This window comes from Lissotriton vulgaris, chromosome 2_1, assembly GCF_964263255.1.
Source record: "Lissotriton vulgaris chromosome 2_1, aLisVul1.2, whole genome shotgun sequence".
Lineage (NCBI taxonomy): Eukaryota > Metazoa > Chordata > Amphibia > Caudata > Salamandridae > Lissotriton > Lissotriton vulgaris.
The window spans coordinates 1414729249-1414747413 of record NC_141687.1 but is presented as its reverse complement, the minus strand read 5'-3'; the positions used below and the strand labels follow the sequence as shown (position 1 = coordinate 1414747413).

The 18165-nt window shown below is 55.9% G+C and overlaps 1 protein-coding gene across 1 annotated transcript in view; it reads left to right on the top strand.

Annotated features, from left to right (window-relative positions):
* Positions 1-18165, top strand: part of PIH1D2 (PIH1 domain containing 2) — a 198227-nt gene that overhangs the window by 164245 nt on the left and 15817 nt on the right. The window contains exon 5 of the mRNA XM_086957185.1: positions 9128-9414. Coding sequence (XP_086813311.1) covers positions 9128-9414 — 287 coding nt within the window. The remainder of the gene's footprint in view (positions 1-9127; positions 9415-18165) is intronic.

The following is an 18165-nucleotide window of genomic DNA, read 5'->3' as shown; positions in this document are numbered from 1 at the left end:
TCCAGACACCCAGCAGGGGGGTGGAGCCAGCGCCCGGGGAGGCTGGGGGCGATCGGCACCTGGCGGGGGAGAGCCATCGACACTCCTCTCTCCCATTGACCTGCCAAGTAGTCCGATCACCTCCTGGGTGGATGGTGGTGCCGGGATGTCGGGGCCTGGCCAGGCCCAGGGTTAGGGTCGAGCTGAGGCCACGCGGCCTCGTGGTGCAGTGTCCAAGATGGCGGCTGGGCCCGGGCAATGGTGCTGGTGGATGCCCAGGCCGGTGATATGAAGATGTTCGGGGGCAGGTGTCCCGTGTGGGACGGGTTACGGGTGGCTTCTGAGGGTGGCTTCTATAGAGTCGGTGTCCTGGCTCTGTCGTGCGGGGAGGGAGCGAGCCCCCTTCTGGGGCCTGTCCAACATGCGTCCCCCCCAGCTGAAGGCGGGGAGAGTCACCCATCCTCTTGGGGACTCTCTCCGTCGAGGCGGAAAAAGCGTGACAGGCCATCCGCATTGGCATGATCTTGACCAGGGCGATGCTCCACAGTAAAGTCCATCCCTTGCAGGGAGATGGACCATCGCAGCAGTTTGGAATTCTCCCCCCGCATCTGCATTAACCATTGCAGGGGACGATGGTCTGTTTGTACCCGGAAGTGGGTACCGAAGAGGTAGGGCCGGAGTTTCTTGAGGGCCCACACCACTGCGAAGGCCTCCCGCTCGATGGTACTCCAGCGCTGTTCTCGGGCCAGTAGGCGCCGGCTGATGAAGGCCACTGGCTGATCGACCCCTTCGGAGTTGAGCTGCGAGAGGACAGCCCCAATGCCATGGTCCGAGGCATCGGTCTGGACTATAAACTCACGGCTGTAGTCGGGGGCCTGGAGCACCGGGGCGGTGCACATGGCGGCCTTCAGTTTCTCGAAGGCCGCTTGACAGTCTGGGGTCCAGTTGACCGTTTTGGGATGCTTTGTGGATGTGAGTTCCGTGAGGGGCCCCACAATGCTGCCGTAGTCCTTCACAAACCTCCGGTAGTACCCGGTGAGCCCCAAGAAGGCTCGTACCTCAGTTTGAGTGACGGGGGGCTGCCAGGACTGGATGGCAGCGATCTTGAGTTGGAGAGGGGCCACCAGACCGCTCCCCACTTGGTGTCCAAGGTAGGTCACGGACCCTTGGCCGATTTGGCATTTGCTGGCCTTGATGGTGAGGCCAGCTCGCTGAAGGGCCTGTAGGACCTCTCGGAGGTGGCAGAGGTGGTCTGACCAGTGGCGGCTGTATACTGCGATATCGTCCAGATAGGCGGCGCTGAAGTCTTCGAGGCCTGCCAATACCTGGTTCACAAGTCTTTGAAAAGTGGCTGGAGCGTTTTTCATGCCGAAGGGCATCACAGTGAACTGGTAGTGCCCATCCGGGGTGGAGAAAGCGGATCGTTCTTGGGCCCTGGGGGTGAGGCCGATCTGCCAGTAGCCCGCTGTCAGGTCGAAGATGCTTAGGTAGCGGGCAGCCCCCATGCGGTCGACCAGTTCATCTGCTCGGGGGATAGGATGAGCGTCGGTTCGGGTGACAGCGTTCAGACCCCGATAGTCAACGCAGAACCGGAGCTCGGGGTGGTGCCCGGGGCGGCCGCCTTGGGTACCAGTACGACCGGGCTGGCCCAGGGGCTGTCTGAGGGCTCGATGACCCAGAGTGCAAGCATTTTAGTGACCTCTTCTTGGATGCAGGCGCGCACCCGGTCCGGGACTCGATAGGCCCGGTGACGGATAGGGGGACTGTCCCCAGTATCCACGTCGTGAGGGCACCAGGGGGTGACCCCGGGGGTGAGGGAAAATAGGTCCGCAAATTGCAACAGGAGGGTCCGACAGCCTTGGCGCTGCTCCGGGGTCAGGGCATCGGAGAGTCGGACCCCGTCCACGGATCCATCTCTCTCCCGGGTCCTCAGCAGGTCAGGGAGGGGCTCGGAGTCTTCTTCCGCCCCACTGTCTGTAGCCATCAGGAGGCTGAGCTCCGAGCGCACAAAGTGTGGTTTGAGTCTGTTGGCGTGGAGGACCCGGAGGGGGTTTCGGGGGGACTCCATGTCGATGAGATAGGTGACAGGGCCCTTGCGTTCGACCACCTTGAAGGGTCCTGTCCATTTATCTTGCAAGGCACAAGGTTCGGTGGGGGACATCACCCACACCTGCTGTCCAGGTTCGAACTCAATGGAGGAGGCATGTTGATCGTACCATTTCTTCATGTCCCCCTGACTAGCCTCTAGGTTGGCTTTAGCGATCTCCCTGAATCGCCTGGTCTGGTTGCGGAGGGTCAGGAGGTACTTGTAGACATCCGGAGGGGTTTTCAGGGGGGCCATCTCCCATTCTTCTTTCACTAGGGTGAGGGGCCCTCGGACAGGGTGCCCGTACAGGAGCTCGAAAGGGCTGAAGCCGAGGGACTTCTGGGGGACTTCTCGGTAGGCGAAGGGGAGGCACGGTAGTAGCACGTCCCACTGGCGGCGTAGGGGCTCCTCCAGCCCCATAATCATTCCCTTGAGGGTGAGGTTGAACCGCTCGACCAGTCCGTTTCCTTGCGGGTGATAGGGGGTTGTGAAACGGTAGGTGACCCCGCACTGCTGCCAGAGGGATTTCATATACTTTGAAATAAAGTTCGTGCCCCGGTCACTGACGACCTCCCGGGGGAAGCCCACTCGCGAGAAGATCCCCATCAAGGCCCGGCCTACTACCGGTGCTGTCATGTTCGAAGGGGGATGGCCTCGGGATAACGGGTGGCGTGGTCCACCAGGACCAGGATGAAGCGGTGCCCTTGTGCTGTTCGGGGGTCCAGGGGCCCCACAATGTCTATTCCCACCCGTTCGAACGGGGTGGTGACAACGGGGAATGGCTGCAGGGGGGCCTTGAGTTTTCGGCCGCTCTTGCCGCTGGCCTGGCAGGTGGGGCAGGCCCGGCAGTGGTTGGAAACGTCATTTCGCATCTTGGGCCAGTAAAAGTGTGTCACCAGGCGGTTGTAGGTTTTATCTTGCCCCAGGTGCCCAGCCAGGGGGACATCGTGGGCCAAGTTTAAAAGGAAGTCTCTGAAACGGAGGGGTACCACCAGTACCCGACTGGCCCCCAATTCTGCAATTCTTTGCTCGCTGTACAATAGGTCGTTGTCCCAGTAGATCCAGTGCGCCCCGGCGGTGTCTCCCGCGCTCTGGGCGAGGGCTTGCTGTCGGAGTCCCTCGAGGGAGGGACAGGTCTTTTGCTCCTGCCGAAATTGTTCTTGGGTGGGCCCCCCCTCTTGACGCCACTGAGCCAGGTCTGGAAGGTCCTGAGGCTGAGCGGGCTCTTCCGGGGCTTGTTCTGGGGGGTCAGGGCGGCCGGCGTCTTACTCTGGAGTGATCGGGGGAGGAGGTGCTGGCCATTCGGGCTCTTCGGGTCTGGGGATGGCACGGGCAGCCATGGACCGGGTGGTTCCGCACGCCCAGTCGGGGAGGCCCAGCATCCCCAGGTGTTCTCTTCTTTCAACGGCCGCCCACGGGGAACTCTCAAGATCGTTCCCCAGGAGGCAGTCCACGGGGACATCATCGCAGACAGTCACTTTCAGCATGCCGGACACTCCTCCCCATTCGAAGGGGACACAGGCCATCCGACATAGGCTCTCAGAATTGTCAGCTGATCGGACAGGGCAAAGGACGTTTGGCAGGATTTGTTCCGGGGTCACCAGGTGACAGCGGACGGCCGTCACACTGGCCCCTGTGTCATGCAGGGCTTCGGCCTTGCGTCCATTTATGTTCACCCACTGGCTGTATTTTCTGGTGTTTGCGGGTAGGGGGACCCGCGGGACCATGTCTCTTCCCCCTAGGCAAGCCAGGACCATGGCGGCAGGTTCCCACTCGGGCTGCTCTTGCTCGTATTCTTCATGTTCTTCGGAAGCTTGTTCTTCTCCTAGGGCGGCGGCCACGACCTGGCGGGGCCCGGGAGTCTGGTTCTTGGGGCAGTTCGGGTCGTTGGCATAGTGTCCGACCCGCTGGCACCGATGGCACGTGACATTGGCTCGGAACCCTGGGCGCATTGGAGCGTTCCCCCGCCCAGCCGGGGGCGGGGTGTTGTTGACGGGAGCTGTTGGGGCGGCATCTTTGCCCCGGCCCTGGCCTCCTCCTACTCCTCGGGGACGATGGTGACCTTGGTTGTTTCGGTTCTGCTCGGTTGGCCCACTCCGGGCCACGCGGGAGCTCTCCCAACGGTCAGCCTCAGCAGCGAGCTGCCGAGGGTCAGTCAGTTTACTGTCGAGGAGGTGCTGCCTGAGCTCGACGAAGCAGTTGTTGGAGAGGTGCTCCCATACAATGAGATTGAAGAGTTGCTCGTAGGTGGTGACTCGGCTACCCTTGATCCACCCTTCGAAGGCTCTGCTAAAATAGTTCACATATTCCACCCAAGTTGTACCCGGGATCCGGGTGCAGTCGCTGAACCTCTGGTGGTACATCTCGGGTGTGAGTTCATATCGAGTGAGGAGGGCGGCCTTCATGTGATCATAGGACGTCATCTGATGGTCCGGGAGCTGTAGCAGGGCATCGCGGCCTTCATTGACGAACCTCCCCCACAGACCGGCTCCCCAGTCACTTCGATCGATCCGGTGGGAGGTCATGGCGATCTCATAGGCCTTGAACCACTGTTGTATGTCGTCGTTCCGATAATCTTCTCGGACGACGTCCTTGGGAATGTGGACTTTTTGTTCCGTAGCGCCCGGGGTGCGCGGTTGCTCGGGCACCCCTAGTTCTTTGTTTTGTTTTCGTAGTTCGATTTCAGCTAGCTTGCGCTCGTGTTCGTACGCCAGTCTCTTTTCTTCGAGTTCTCTTTGTCTTTGCTTTTCTTCCCGCTCTTCTCGGAGCCGTAAGTGTTCTAAGTTCAGTTTTTGTTCCGCTAGTTTTAGCTCTCCGTCCAACTTGAGCCGTGCCAACTCTAATTCGTGGAGTCTGGTTTTTTCCCTTTCTTGGATCTCTTCCTGTGAGAGACCCGCTCTCCGTTCTTTGGGAGAAGTGGTGTTGGTTTCTGAGGTTTCGACGTTTTGGTCCCGGGGTCTGACGGCCCCGGTTTCCGCCCAAGATTCTATGGCGTGCTTGAAGTCGTCTTTCGTGCTCAGACCGGTGGTAGCAATGCCTAGTTCTATGCAAAACTGTTTTAACTCTCGATGGTTGTACTCTTCCAATTTATCCATCTGGAATTTCTCTGTGGATCCGCTCTCTTTGGTTGTCATTGTGGTTTTAGTCGTGGGGTGAGTTACTCTCTGTACGGTACGCGTTGATTCGGATCGCGCCGCTGGCCACCAATGTTGGACGGGACCTGGAGGGTCGGCCGAGGACAAGAGGAGAGGTCTCCGGGGAGAGCCGTCTCCAGCGATCGTACAGACAAGTAACTTCCCCCCCACAGATGGACACCACACAAAGATAAGGTTTAACGTTCTTTATAAGAAATCTTGAAGTACGGTAGAATGGTACAAGGAGGTCAGGACTCAGGGGTCCCCTCGATTTTAGTCTCTTGGAGGGAAAAGGGGGTAGCCGGACAGTCTAGTTACCAATCTGGCAGTGGCGATGAGATGATGGGTAGCTCGCAATCCTCGAGCTCGGTGTTGTAGGCAGACGGGCCGCGGCAGCGCCAGCAGGTCCCGATGAGATCGAAGGTAGCAACGGTCCGCGGCAGCGCCAGCAGGTCCCGACGAGGATGGTAGTTACAACGAGCCGCGGCAGCGCCAGCAGGTCCCGACGAGGATGGTAGTTACAACGAGCCGCGGCAGCGCCAGCAGGTCCCGACGAGGATGAAGGTTGCAGAAGGCCGCGGCAGCGCCAGCGGGCAGGACGACAGTTCACAAGGCAGGGCTGCGGCAGCGCCAGCAGTCCGTCAAGGATGAGTTCTTCACGGTGTCTCTCGACTCCAGGATACAACTCCTTCCTGCTCTGGAGCTGCCCCAGTTATAGGTCTGGCGCCCTTTGATGTCCGGACCCTCGCACTTGGAGGTCGGGAGGTCCGGGATGAGGGAGTCCAGACACCCAGCAGGGGGGTGGAGCCAGCGCCCGGGGAGGCTGGGGGCGATCGGCACCTGGCGGGGGAGAGCCATCGACACTCCTCTCTCCCATTGACCTGCCAAGTGGTCCGATCACCTCCTGGGTGGATGGTGGTGCCGGGATGTCGGGGCCTGGCCAGGCCCAGGGTTAGGGTCGAGCTGAGGCCACGCGGCCTCGTGGTGCAGTGTCCAAGATGGCGGCTGGGCCCGGGCAATGGTGCTGGTGGATGCCCAGGCTGGTGATATGAAGATGTTCGGGGGCAGGTGTCCCGTGTGGGACGGGTTACGGGTGGCTTCTGAGGGTGGCTTCTGTAGAGTCGGTGTCCTGGCTCTGTCGTGCGGGGAGGGAGCGAGCCCCCTTCTGGGGCCTGTCCAACAGGACCCAAATATCTGTCCAGTGGCTTTAAACGGTATCACCCTACCCGCTGTTTGAGGTCTGTTGGCCAGAATCTGCTAATAGTCCCTAGATTTAGGTTGTCAACTAAAGGAGGGAAATCTCTATTTGTCCTGGGAGCTAAGGCCTGGAACAAGCTTCCGTTGCACCTTCGATCACTGTCCCATGAAAGTCACTTTAGGACATCCTTAAAAACTTGGGTGTTTTCGCTCACAGATGCTGCGTGCAGGGCACTAGTGTAAGGTATGTGTTCACCGAATGGCTTCTTTCCCTCCAACCTATTTTCATCTGGGTTGGCTGAGCGCCAAGATACTCCTTGGAGTGGTAGGAGCGCTATATAAGTATCCATTACATTACAGATTCAGGGTTCCTGGCGCTGGTCGCAGTCGGTTTGTGGACGTGCGCAGACGGGCTTTCCTTTGGCGCCCCGGCGGCGCGGCCACCCAGTGGCCGCCATTAAGTAGGGGTCGGGGAGGGCTGGACAGCTGGGAGCGGAGAGGGGAGCTGGATTGGGCCGGTCACACTGGTTGTGCTGGGGGGAGGGGCCGCGGGGGCAGCAGCGGCAGGGAAAAATTGGCTAAAAAAGGCAAAAAGAGAAAAGTGCAAATAAGGCAGCAAAAGTGCAAGAAAGAGTGGAGGAAAGACACAGAGGACACAGGGTAGTGAAAGGGGAAGATTGAGATGAGGGTAAAAAACGAGTGAAAAATGGAGGAAAGACACAGGAGGGTGAAGGGGGAGCTTGAAATGAGGGGAAAACGACAGAAAATGGAGGATAAGAACCAGAAGGAGAGTGAAGGGGGAGATGGAATTGAGGGAAAAAGCGAGTAAAAAAGGAGAGAAAAAGCAGAGCAAGAGAATGGAGGCCGAGGTCCACTTGACCACCAGGGATTAGGCGCAGGTGAAACCTGCGGGTGGAGGAGGGCATCGAACACCAACACTCGAGATTGCAGGGGCTCAGGGGAAGGACTCAATTAATGGTGGAGCTGCGAGGGAGGGAGAGCAATTTCACTGACAGTGAGTCGGTGATCTTGCTCGCCTGCGCCATTAAGTAGGGGACGTAGGACACTAATGTATTAAATCCATATTAACACTTGTGTGATTACATGATATAAACAAACTTGATTCAGTAAATGTCATAATCCACCCCCTGAATAATACAATCACAATTAATGCAATCACAATGTCTCTAGCTCATCCGTAAGTATATTTTGTATCCCGTAATAATGCATGTGTGATTACCTAACTTGAATAAACAAACTGCCATTATTAGATACGAAAATTCAACCCAAGATTTAAAAAAATCTCTAATTATCTAACGCATCCTGAAGCACACATCACATCTCATAGTTACTGAACAACAGTTCAACTGTTTTAAAAAGAGGGAACAAACTGGCAATACTTACTCATGTATACCACTATCAAGTTATGTCACTTAAAGGTAACACTGACAAATTAAAACAGAAACAACATCCAGGTCATTTGTCCTGCTATTTAATTTTGTTAACATTAACTATGACTCTAGGAAGTATTTGAAGGATGAATAGCAGGCCAACACTTTTTTTCATGAGAAATGTAATTGCAGGACCACCGGCAGCTCCTTGGAACTACGGTGGCGGAGCTGCACCATAATGTAACATGCTGAGCGGGACCTGCGCAGTCCCGTTCAGCCAGTTACGAGTTACGCCCCCACCAGCCATTTAATGACGGGAGCCCTACCATGAAAAGGCTGGCGGTGGAGGAACAAAGGGGGCCCTGCATGGCCCCAATGTCCCCCACCCCACCATATGGATACATTCAGGGGGGCACAACATGTGCCACCCTGTCTGTATTTCCACAAAGTTCCAGCCGGCATGGATGTCACAGTTCGCAGCATTATTAAAACACACCAGATATCCCATTCTGTTCAAATAGCAGGTTTTGTACTTGAAGCGATAAGAAGGGACCCTAATGCTGAAAGACTGTAATAATCTGAAGGTTATAAAGCACTCTATTGACCAGAGTCAAAGTCAATTGTGTATGCTGTACGTTGATTTATCATTTCAATGTAAAAAAATATGAGCTCCCATTGGTTAAAGTGTCTATAATGGACTGCAACTTCGCTTCTTATGAAGGTATAGTGTGTCAGTGCAGGATAGAACACTCTACAGCATTGGAATGTATTTCTGATTGCATACAGATCTATGTACGTATGCATTGGCCTATGAGCTTGCCGCTGTATGTTTACCCACCTTCACATATCCCCTAAGTTAGGGGCCTGATCAGAGAATTGAATTGCAATTCTCTCTAGGTGGGAATGGAAAAGTTGAAATAAAGTTCCTGCTATTTGTTTATTCTATAGAACTCCACATTTATCTGAATTATTCTGTTCACTTCCAGTGTAGCAGTCACACACTAGCATTGTGCATTGTAAAAAAAGACAGAGTTTATTGCTAAATACCAAGCTAAGGAAAGCAAGTAAAACAGCCAGAAGGTGCTTGAATGACTAGCAAACCTTCATTTAGCCTTAATATATAACCATTTTCTCATGATATTTTTCGCAACGGTGTATCCAATGACCGATCCACCCCACCACCAAATCAATCCCAAAAATGCCTGTGCCTCACCTATGAGTCGGATCATAAGAACCTGAAACTATATTTGTATTTTTTCATTCATCCAGAGATATTTACTAAATAAATAGTATGTGCGTTTTTTAACCTCTGTTAATTACATGTTAATTTATTTTGTCAGGCACGGAAGCATCTTTGCTGCATCAAATAAAAAATATTTCAGTCCAAGGCAGAGAGGAAGAAGTCGGTCATCCTATTCGGTTACTTAACGAGGATTCTGGCCTACGGCCAAAAAGATGCTTGATAGAGGAGATTTCCAGTTCAGAAGTGCTGGAGAAAGATCTACCAACACCACATTATGAACTGTCCATTGTCAAAGCTGAAACTGGGGAATCAAAGACACTGGAGCTCAAGGTGGAACTTCCTGAACTGACCTCTGTTTCTGAATGTGATCTGAGCATTTCCACGGTAGGTTTAAGTGACTATTGTTAGCCAAGGCTGATAGTGCAGTGGACTGTGGGCCACAGCCTCCTCTGACCTCTTCTCAAATACATATTGTAGGAAGCTGGCTCTTTATATAGTGCACCAAAACAAGGTACATTGTGCAGAGAGTCCAGGTACCCCTATTGGTTTACAAAAGCACAAGTAACAAACCCAAATGCTCTCTTTTGTGGTAGTGTGGGCTATCAGTTTAGGCTTATCAGAGGGTAGCACTAAGCATTTGTTGTACTCACAGAGGCAATAAAGGAGACAAACACTCAAGAATAAATCTGAGACCAATTTAGAAAAATAACACATATTGTTGTATACCTTTCAACACCAACAACTGGAGGATCAAGTATGTACTTTCCGAGATATTGATTTTTACAGGGAAGTAAAATGTTCACTTAAATGAGGCTTTATGCTGCAGTGCTTTCATAGGGAAAAAGGCATATACTGCATACAGTTACTTGCAATAGGTTTCCGAGGTCCCCTTCAGAACTTGAAGGCGGTAGGCGTCCATGGTCCTAAGAACCACCAGCAGTTAGCTTTTTCTTGCCCCAGAGTGTCCGGGTGCAGAGGTGCTGGTCAGGTTGGTAGCTTTGCTTGATACACCAAAGGGGGGAAGGGTGGGCACCTAAAAACACGCTTCACATGGTAAAGCCCTGAGGCTACCCAACAGGGGCTCAATTCATGAGGGCCCTAGGAGCAAGGAAGCACAGTCGGTTCTCGGATACTCGGGTGGGGAGCTCGGGCGCAGAGAGGTTAGGTCGGCTGGGCTTGTGCGTCACGGGGGCTCACAGTTGTCGGTCTTGCTGGTTTTGGAGACAAAAAATCAGGACAGCTGCTCCTCTCTAGAAGTGGGTCTATGTGGTGGTAACGCCCTTCAACAGCTGCTCGGTCCTTAAGTCCGGCTTTGGCTCAAACAGGCTTTCGTTGCTCCAAGGGGTCTAGTACCCCAGGTATTGAAGATGTGTGGCTCCGGTTGGTCTCAGCGTCTTCTCACTTGGTGAGTAGATGGATCTGACCTCTTGGAGCACACAGCATCTTCCTGGGCAACTGCTGTGTCTGTGCAACTTGGGGCCAGCAGAACAGTAGACCGGACTTTGCTGTTTTGTGCCTGCAAACTGCAGGGGAGTGGCTCCTCTACTCCAAGGGAGATTGCTGGCAATTTGCAAAGCACTGGCAGCCCACCAGGGTTCTTGGCAGATGCAAAGCGGCAGAATGAGTCGGGTTGTCTTGATTGTCGGGACAGTTGTAGACAGGGTTTGGTGCCAAAAAGTCTGCAGCTGGTCCTCATTTACGAATGATACGAATGGTTAGTCGCTCCGCCGTTGATAGTTCTGACCCGGCAGGACTCGAGACTTAAAATGGAGTTCCAGTAAGAGGTTAACTTTTTTTAATCTTTGTGGTGAGATCCTAGATGTCCTATGGTATTGAATCACTCGAAGGATATCATCTGAAAGAGCTAATGTTGCCTTTTTGCTGTGTCGACGCAGTTCGCGTATTCAACGCTGCGGGGCTCGTTGCTCTTTCGTATCTTACTTGCCACACAGCCCTGAGGAGTCGCAGAAACACTATTCCTGTGCGACGAAACACGTGTCAGCTGGCTTGTTTTGAAGTGATTAAAAGAGACTGAACTGTTGACACATCAAACAAGAATTATTTGTGTTGTTTCTGCTTAAGCTTTGTACTGTAACTTACATGTGTCCACATTGACACACCTTCTATACTAATTTGCTGTGTGCATAGGGCATTCTGTTAAAACTCAGGTTTTTGTAGGACATGCCTCCTGTAGTCTGACTTCATTATCTTTCGTCTAACATGGGCACTTGTGTCACCTGGTACCCATGATCCTCTTACAGATGGAATGCAATCTCTGGCTCCGCAGATTGTAGTGCTGTCTTGACTATATGTTTCTAGCGTAGAACTTTTGATCAATCAATCGGAGGGTTGTAAAGAATAGCTACTTAACTGTGAGGGTCTCAAGGTGCTGAGGGGGGAGGGGGGGTGGGGGAGGCATGCTGATCCATCTGGGTGTGGAGGTTCAGTTGAAGTGCCAAGTTTTGAGGTCCTTCCTAAACCGGGTCAACAATGCTGATTGCCTGAGGTGGGGGCAGGGTGTTCCAGGTCATGGCAGCGAGATAGAAGGATTTTCCTCCAGTTCTGGTCTTGTGGATCCGTAGGACGGAGGCCAGGGCGAGTTGGGCAGGACAGAGTTGTCCGGCAGGTGTGTGGAAAACGAGGAATGGTTCAGATATTCTGTTCCTGTGTCGTGGAGAGCCTTGTAGGCGTATGTGAGGAGCTTGAAGGTTATTCTCTTGTTGATAGGGAGCCAGTGGATTTGTCGGAGGTGTTGTGTCATGTGGCTGCGGCAGAAAATGTTGAGGACCAATCTTGCTGCTGAGTTTTGGACATTCTGAAGTTTCCTGAGCTGTTTCTGGGTGACGCCGGCGTAGAGTTTGTTTAATTGACAACAATTTTTCTTTACTTGGCTTTTCCATCCACTGTCCTGTTCCGAGCTGGCTTGGTTATTTCGTGTGTTGGACAGGCCTCGTGAAGGGGCCGCTCCCTCCCCGCATAATAAGACTCGACCACCGGCTCTCCCGGTGTCACCAGAAGAACCACCCCGGCAACCCACAGAAGCAACCCGCAACCCGTCCCCAACGGGACGCCTGCCCCCGAACACCCCGACATCGGCCGGCCTGGGCCACCATCAGCAGCATTACCCCGGCCCAGCCACCATCTTGGACACTGCACCACGAGGCCGCATGGCCTCAGCTCGACCCCAACCCTGGGCCTGGCCAGGCCCCGACATCGAGGCACCACCATCCACCCAGGAGGTGAACGGACCACTTGGCAGGTCAATGGGAGAGAGGAGTGTCGATGGCTCTCCCCCGCCAGGTGCCGATCGCCCCCAGCCTCCCCGGGCGCTGGCTCCACCCCCCTGCTGGGTGTCTGGACTCCCTCATCCCGGACCTCCCGACCTCCAAGAGCGAGGGTCCGGACATCAAAGGAGACCAGACCTATAACTGGGGCAGCTCCAGAGCAGGAAGGCAGTTGTATCCTGGAGTCGAGAGACACCTAGAAGAACTCATCCTTGACGGACTGCTGGCGCTGCCGCAGCCCTGCTTTGTGAATCATCGTCCTGCCTGCTGGCACTGCCGCGGCCTTCTGCAACCTACATCTTCGTCGGGACCTGCTGGCGCTGCCGTGGCCCATCCTTGTGTGAACCATCGCCTTTGCCGGCTGGCGCTGCCGCGGCCCTTCTCAAATGAGACTTATCATCCGAGCCTGCTGGCGCTGCCGCGGCCCGACCTTCCAGAACTCCGAGCTCGAGGATTGTGAGCTATCCATCTTACCACCTCAGTACCAGACCGGTACCAAGACTGTCCCGCTACCCTTTCCCTTCCAGAGACTAGAATTGAGAGGACCCTCGTGTCCCGATCTCACTGTATCGCTGATATCCCTGCTTCAAGAATCGTATATAAAGAGTGTTGACCTCATCCTTGTGTGGTGTCCATCTGTGGGGGGGAAGTTACTTGTCTGTACGATCGCTGGAGACGGCTCTCACCGGAGGCCTCTCCCCTTGTCCTCGGCCGACCCTCCAGGTCCCCGTCTAACATTGGTGGCCAGCGGCGCGATCCGAACCAACGCGTAATCGTACAGAGAGTAACTCACCCCACGACTCAACCACAATGACAACAAAAGAGAGCGGATCCGCAGAGAAATTCCAGATGGAGAAACTAGAAGAGTACAACCACCGAGAGCTAAAGCAATTTTGCATAGAACTAGGCATTGCTACCACCGGACTGAGCACGAAAGAGGACTTCAAACACGCCCTAGAATCTTGGGCAGAAACGGGTACGGCCGTACCCCAAAACCAAAACCTCGAGGCGCCAGAAACAAACACCCCTCCGACAGAAGGAAGGAGATCGGGTCTCTCCCCGGAGGAGATCCGAGAACGAGAGAAAAGCAGACTCCATGAATTAGAGTTGGCACGGCTTCGGTTGGACGGAGAGCTGAAATTGGCGGAACAAAAGATAACATTAGAACACTTGCGGCTCCGAGAGGAGCGGGAAGAGAAACAAAGGCAGAGGGAACTAGAAGAGAAAAAACTGGCTTACGAACATGAACGCAAGTTAGCAGAAATAGAGATTCGGAAACAGAATAAAGATCTCGGGGTGCCCGAGCGCCCGAACACTCCAGGCACTGCAGAACCGAAAGTCCACATCCCCAAGGATGTCGTCAGAGAATATTATTGGAACGACGATATCCAGCAGTGGTTCAAAGCCTACGAGATAGCCATGACCTCCCACCGGATTGATCGAAGTGACTGGGGAGCCGGGTTATGGGGGAGGTTCATCAATGAAGGGCGCGACGCCCTGCTGCAGCTCCCGGACCATCAGATGACGTCCTATGACCACATGAAGGCCGCCCTCCTCACTCGATACGGACTCACGCCCGAAATGTACCGCCAGCGGTTCCGCGACTGCAAACGGATCCCGGGTACAACTTGGGTGGAGTACATCAACTTTTTCAGCAGAGCCTTCGAGGGGTGGATCAAGGGCAGCCACGTAACCACCTACGAGCAACTCTTTAATCTCATTGTGTGGGAACACCTCTCCAACAATTGCTTCGTCTAGCTCAGGCAGCACCTCCTCGACAGTAAACTGACTGAACCTCGGCAGCTCGCCGCCGAAGCTGACCGATGGGAAAGCACTCGAGTTGCCCGAAGTGGGCCCAGTGAGCCAAACAGAACCAACCAAGGTCCCCATCGCCCCCGAGGAGGAGGAGGCCAGGGTCGGGGCAGAGACGCCGTCCCGGCAGCTCCCGCCAGCAACACCCCGCCCCCGGCCGGTCGGGGAAACCCCCGATGCGTCCCGGGTTCCGAGCCAACGTTACTTGCCACCGGTGCTAGCGGACCGGCCACTATGCCAACGACCCTAACTGCCCGAAGAACCAGAGTCCTATACCCCGCCAGGTCGCTGCCGCCGCCCTGGGAGAGGAGCAAGCCCCCGAAGATTATGAAGAGTACGACCAGGAACAGCCCGAGTGGGAACCCGCCGCCATGTCCCTGGTTTGCCTAGGGGAAAGAGACATGATCCCGCGGGCTCCCCTACCCGCCAGCACGATAAAATACAGCCAATGGGTGAACATCAATGGGCGCAAGGCCGAAGCCCTGCGTGACACCGGGGCCAGTGTGACGGCAGTCCGCTGTCATCTGGTAACCCCAGAGCAGATCTTGCCAAACGTTCTTTGCCCCGTCCGATCAGCTGACAATTCAGAGAGCCTGTGACGGATGGCCTGCGTCCCCTTCGAGTGGGGAGGAGTGTCCGGTATGCTGAAGGTGACTGTCCGCGATGATGCCCTGGTGGACTGCCTCCTGGGAAACGACCTCGAAAGTTCCCCCTGGGCAGCAGTTGAAAGAAGAGAGCACCTGGGAATGTTGGGTCTCCCTGACTGGGCCTGCGTGACGACCCGGTCCATGGCCGCCTGCGCCATCCCCAGTCCCGAAGAACCCGAATGGCCAGCACCTCCTCCCCAGATCGTCCCGGAGAGAGACGCCCTCAGTACTAATCCCCCAGAGCAAAACCAAGAAGGGCCCGCTCAGCTCCAGGACCTTCCAGAACTGGCCCAGTGGCGTCAAGAGGGTGGACCCACCCAGGAACAATTCCGGCAAGAACAGAAGACCTGTCCCTCCCTCTCGGGACTCCGACAGCAAGCCCTCGCCCAGAGCGCAGGAGACACCGCAGGGGCACACTGGATCTATTGGGACAATGACCTACTCTACAGCGAGCAAAGAATTGCTGAGTTGGGGGCCAGCCGGGTGCTGGTGGTGCCCCTACGCTTTAGGGACTTCCTGCTGAACTTAGCGCACGATATCCCCCTTGCTGGACACCTGGGACAAGACAAAACATACAACCGCCTGATAACACACTTTTACTGGCCCAAAATGCGAAATGATGTCTCCAACCACTGCCGGGCCTGCCCCACCTGCCAGGCCAGCGGGAAGAGCGGACGAAAAATCAAAGCACCCTTGCAACCATTTCCCGTCGTCACCACCCCGTTCGAACGGGTGGGAATAGACATTGTGGGGCCCCTGGACCCCCGAACAGCACAGGGGCACCGGTTCATCCTGGTCCTGGTGGACCACGCCACCCGCTATCCCGAGGCCATTCCTCTTTGGACCGTAACAGCACCCGTGGTAGGCCGAGCCTTAATGGGGATCTTCTCTCGAGTGGGCTTCCCCCGGGAAGTCGTCAGCGACAGGGGCACGAACTTTATCTCCAAGTACATGAAATCTCTCTGGCAGCAGTGCGGGGTCACCTACCGGTTCACGACCCCCTATCACCCGCAAGGAAACGGACTGGTCGAGCGGTTTAACCGCACTCTCAAGGGAATGATCATGGGCCTGGAAGAACCCCTACGTCGCCAATGGGACGTGCTGCTCCCGTGCCTCCTCTTCGCCTACCGAGAGGTTCCCCAGAAATCCCTCGGCTTTAGCCCCTTCGAGATCCTGTACGGACACCTGTCCGGGGCCCCCTCAGCCTGGTCAGGAGGACATGAAGAAATGGTAGGATCAACATGCCTCCTCCATTGAGTTCGAGCCCGGTCAGCAAGTATGGGTGATGTCTCCAGTCGAACCTTGTGCCTTGCAGGACAAATGGACAGGACCCTTCAAGGTGATTGAGCGCAAGGGCCCTCTCACCTACCTAATAGACATGGAGTCCCCCCGGAACCCCCTCCGGGTCCTCCACGCCAACAGGCTCAAACCCCACTTCGTACGCTCGGAGCTCAGCCTACTGATGGCAACCGATAGTGGGACGGAAGAAGACTCCGAGCCCCTCCCTGACCTACTGAGGACCCGTGAAAAAGACGGCTCAGTGGAAGGGGTCCGACTCTCCGATGCCTTGTCCCCGGAACAACACCAAGACTGTCGGGCTCTCCTGCTGCAATTTGCGAACCTGTTCTCCCTCACCCCGGGGGTCACCCCCTGGTGCCTCCACGACGTGGACACTGGGGATAGTCCCCCTATTCGACACAGGGCGTACCGAGTGCCGGATCGAGTGCGCACCTGCATCCAGGACGAAGTCTCTAAAATGCTCGCACTAGGAGTGATCGAGCCATCCGACTGCCCCTGGGCCAGCCCAGTCGTACTGGTCCCCAAAGCTGCCGCCCCGGGCGCCACCCCCGAGCTCCGATTCTGTGTAGACTATCGGGGCCTGAACGCTGTCACCCGAACCGACGCTCACCCCATCCCCCGGGCAGATGAACTGGTTGACCGTATAGGGGCTGCCCGCTACCTGAGCATCTTCGATCTGACAGCAGGCTACTGGCAGATCGGCCTCACCCCCAGAGCCCAAGAACGATCTGCCTTCTCTACCCCGGATGGCCACTACCATTTCAAAGTGATGCCATTCGGCATGAAAAACGCTCCAGCTACTTTCCAACGACTCGTGAACCAGGTATTGGCGGGCCTCGAAGAATTCAGTGCCGCCTACCTGGACGATATCGCTGTGTACAGTCGTCATTGGGCCGACCACCTTCACCACCTCCGAGAAGTCCTGCACGCCCTCCAGCAGGCCGGCCTCACTATCAAGGCCAGCAAATGCCAGATTGGCCAGGGGTCCGTGACCTACCTCGGACACCAAGTGGGGAGCGGTCTGGTGGCCCCCCTTCAGCTCAAGATCGCTGCCATTCAGTCCTGGCAGCCACCTGTCACCCAAACCGAGGTCCGAGCCTTCCTGGGGCTCACCGGATACTACCAGCGGTTTGTGAAGGACTATGGCAGCATTGTGGGGCCCCTCACATAACTCGCCTCCAAGAAAAACCCCAAAACCGTCAACTGGACTCCGGACTGTCAAGCGGCCTTCGAGAAGTTGAAGGCCGCCATGTGCACCGCCCCCGTGCTCCAGGCCCCCGACTACAGCCGGGAATTCATCGTCCAGACGGACGCTTCAGATCATGGCATTGGGGCAGTACTCTCTCAACTCCACGCCGAGGGAGTCGATCAACCAGTGGCCTTCATCAGCCGACGCCTGCTGGCCCGAGAGCAGCGCTGGAGCACCATCGAGCGGGAGGCCTTCGCAGTAGTATGGGCCCTCAAGAAACTCCGGCCCTACCTCTTCGGTACCCATTTCAGGGTACAAACAGATCATAGACCCCTGCAATGGCTGATGCAGATGCGGGGGGAGAACCCAAAACTGTTGCGATGGTCCATCTCCCTGCAGGGGATGGACTTCACTGTGGAACATCGTCCTGGCCAGGACCACGCCAACGCGGACGGCCTGTCACGCTTTTTCCGCCTCGGCGGGGAGAGTACCCAAGAGGATAGGTGACTCTCCCTGCCTTCAGCTGGGGGGGACGCATGTTGGACAGGCCTCGTGAAGGGGCCGCTCCCTCCCCGCATAATAAGGCTCGACCACCGGCTCTCCCGGTGTCACCAGAAGAACCACCCCGGCAACCCACAGAAGCAACCCGCAACCCGTCCCCAACGGGACGCCTGCCCCCGAACACCCCAACATCGGCCGGCCCGGGCCACCATCAGCAGCAGTACCCCGGCCCAGCCGCCATCTTGGACACTGCACCACGAGGCCGCATGGCCTCAGCTCGACCCCAACCCTGGGCCTGGCCAGGCCCCGACATCGAGGCACCACCATCCACCCAGGAGGTGAACGGACCACTTGGCAGGTCAATGGGAGAGAGGAGTGTCGCTGGCTCTCCCCCGCCAGGTGC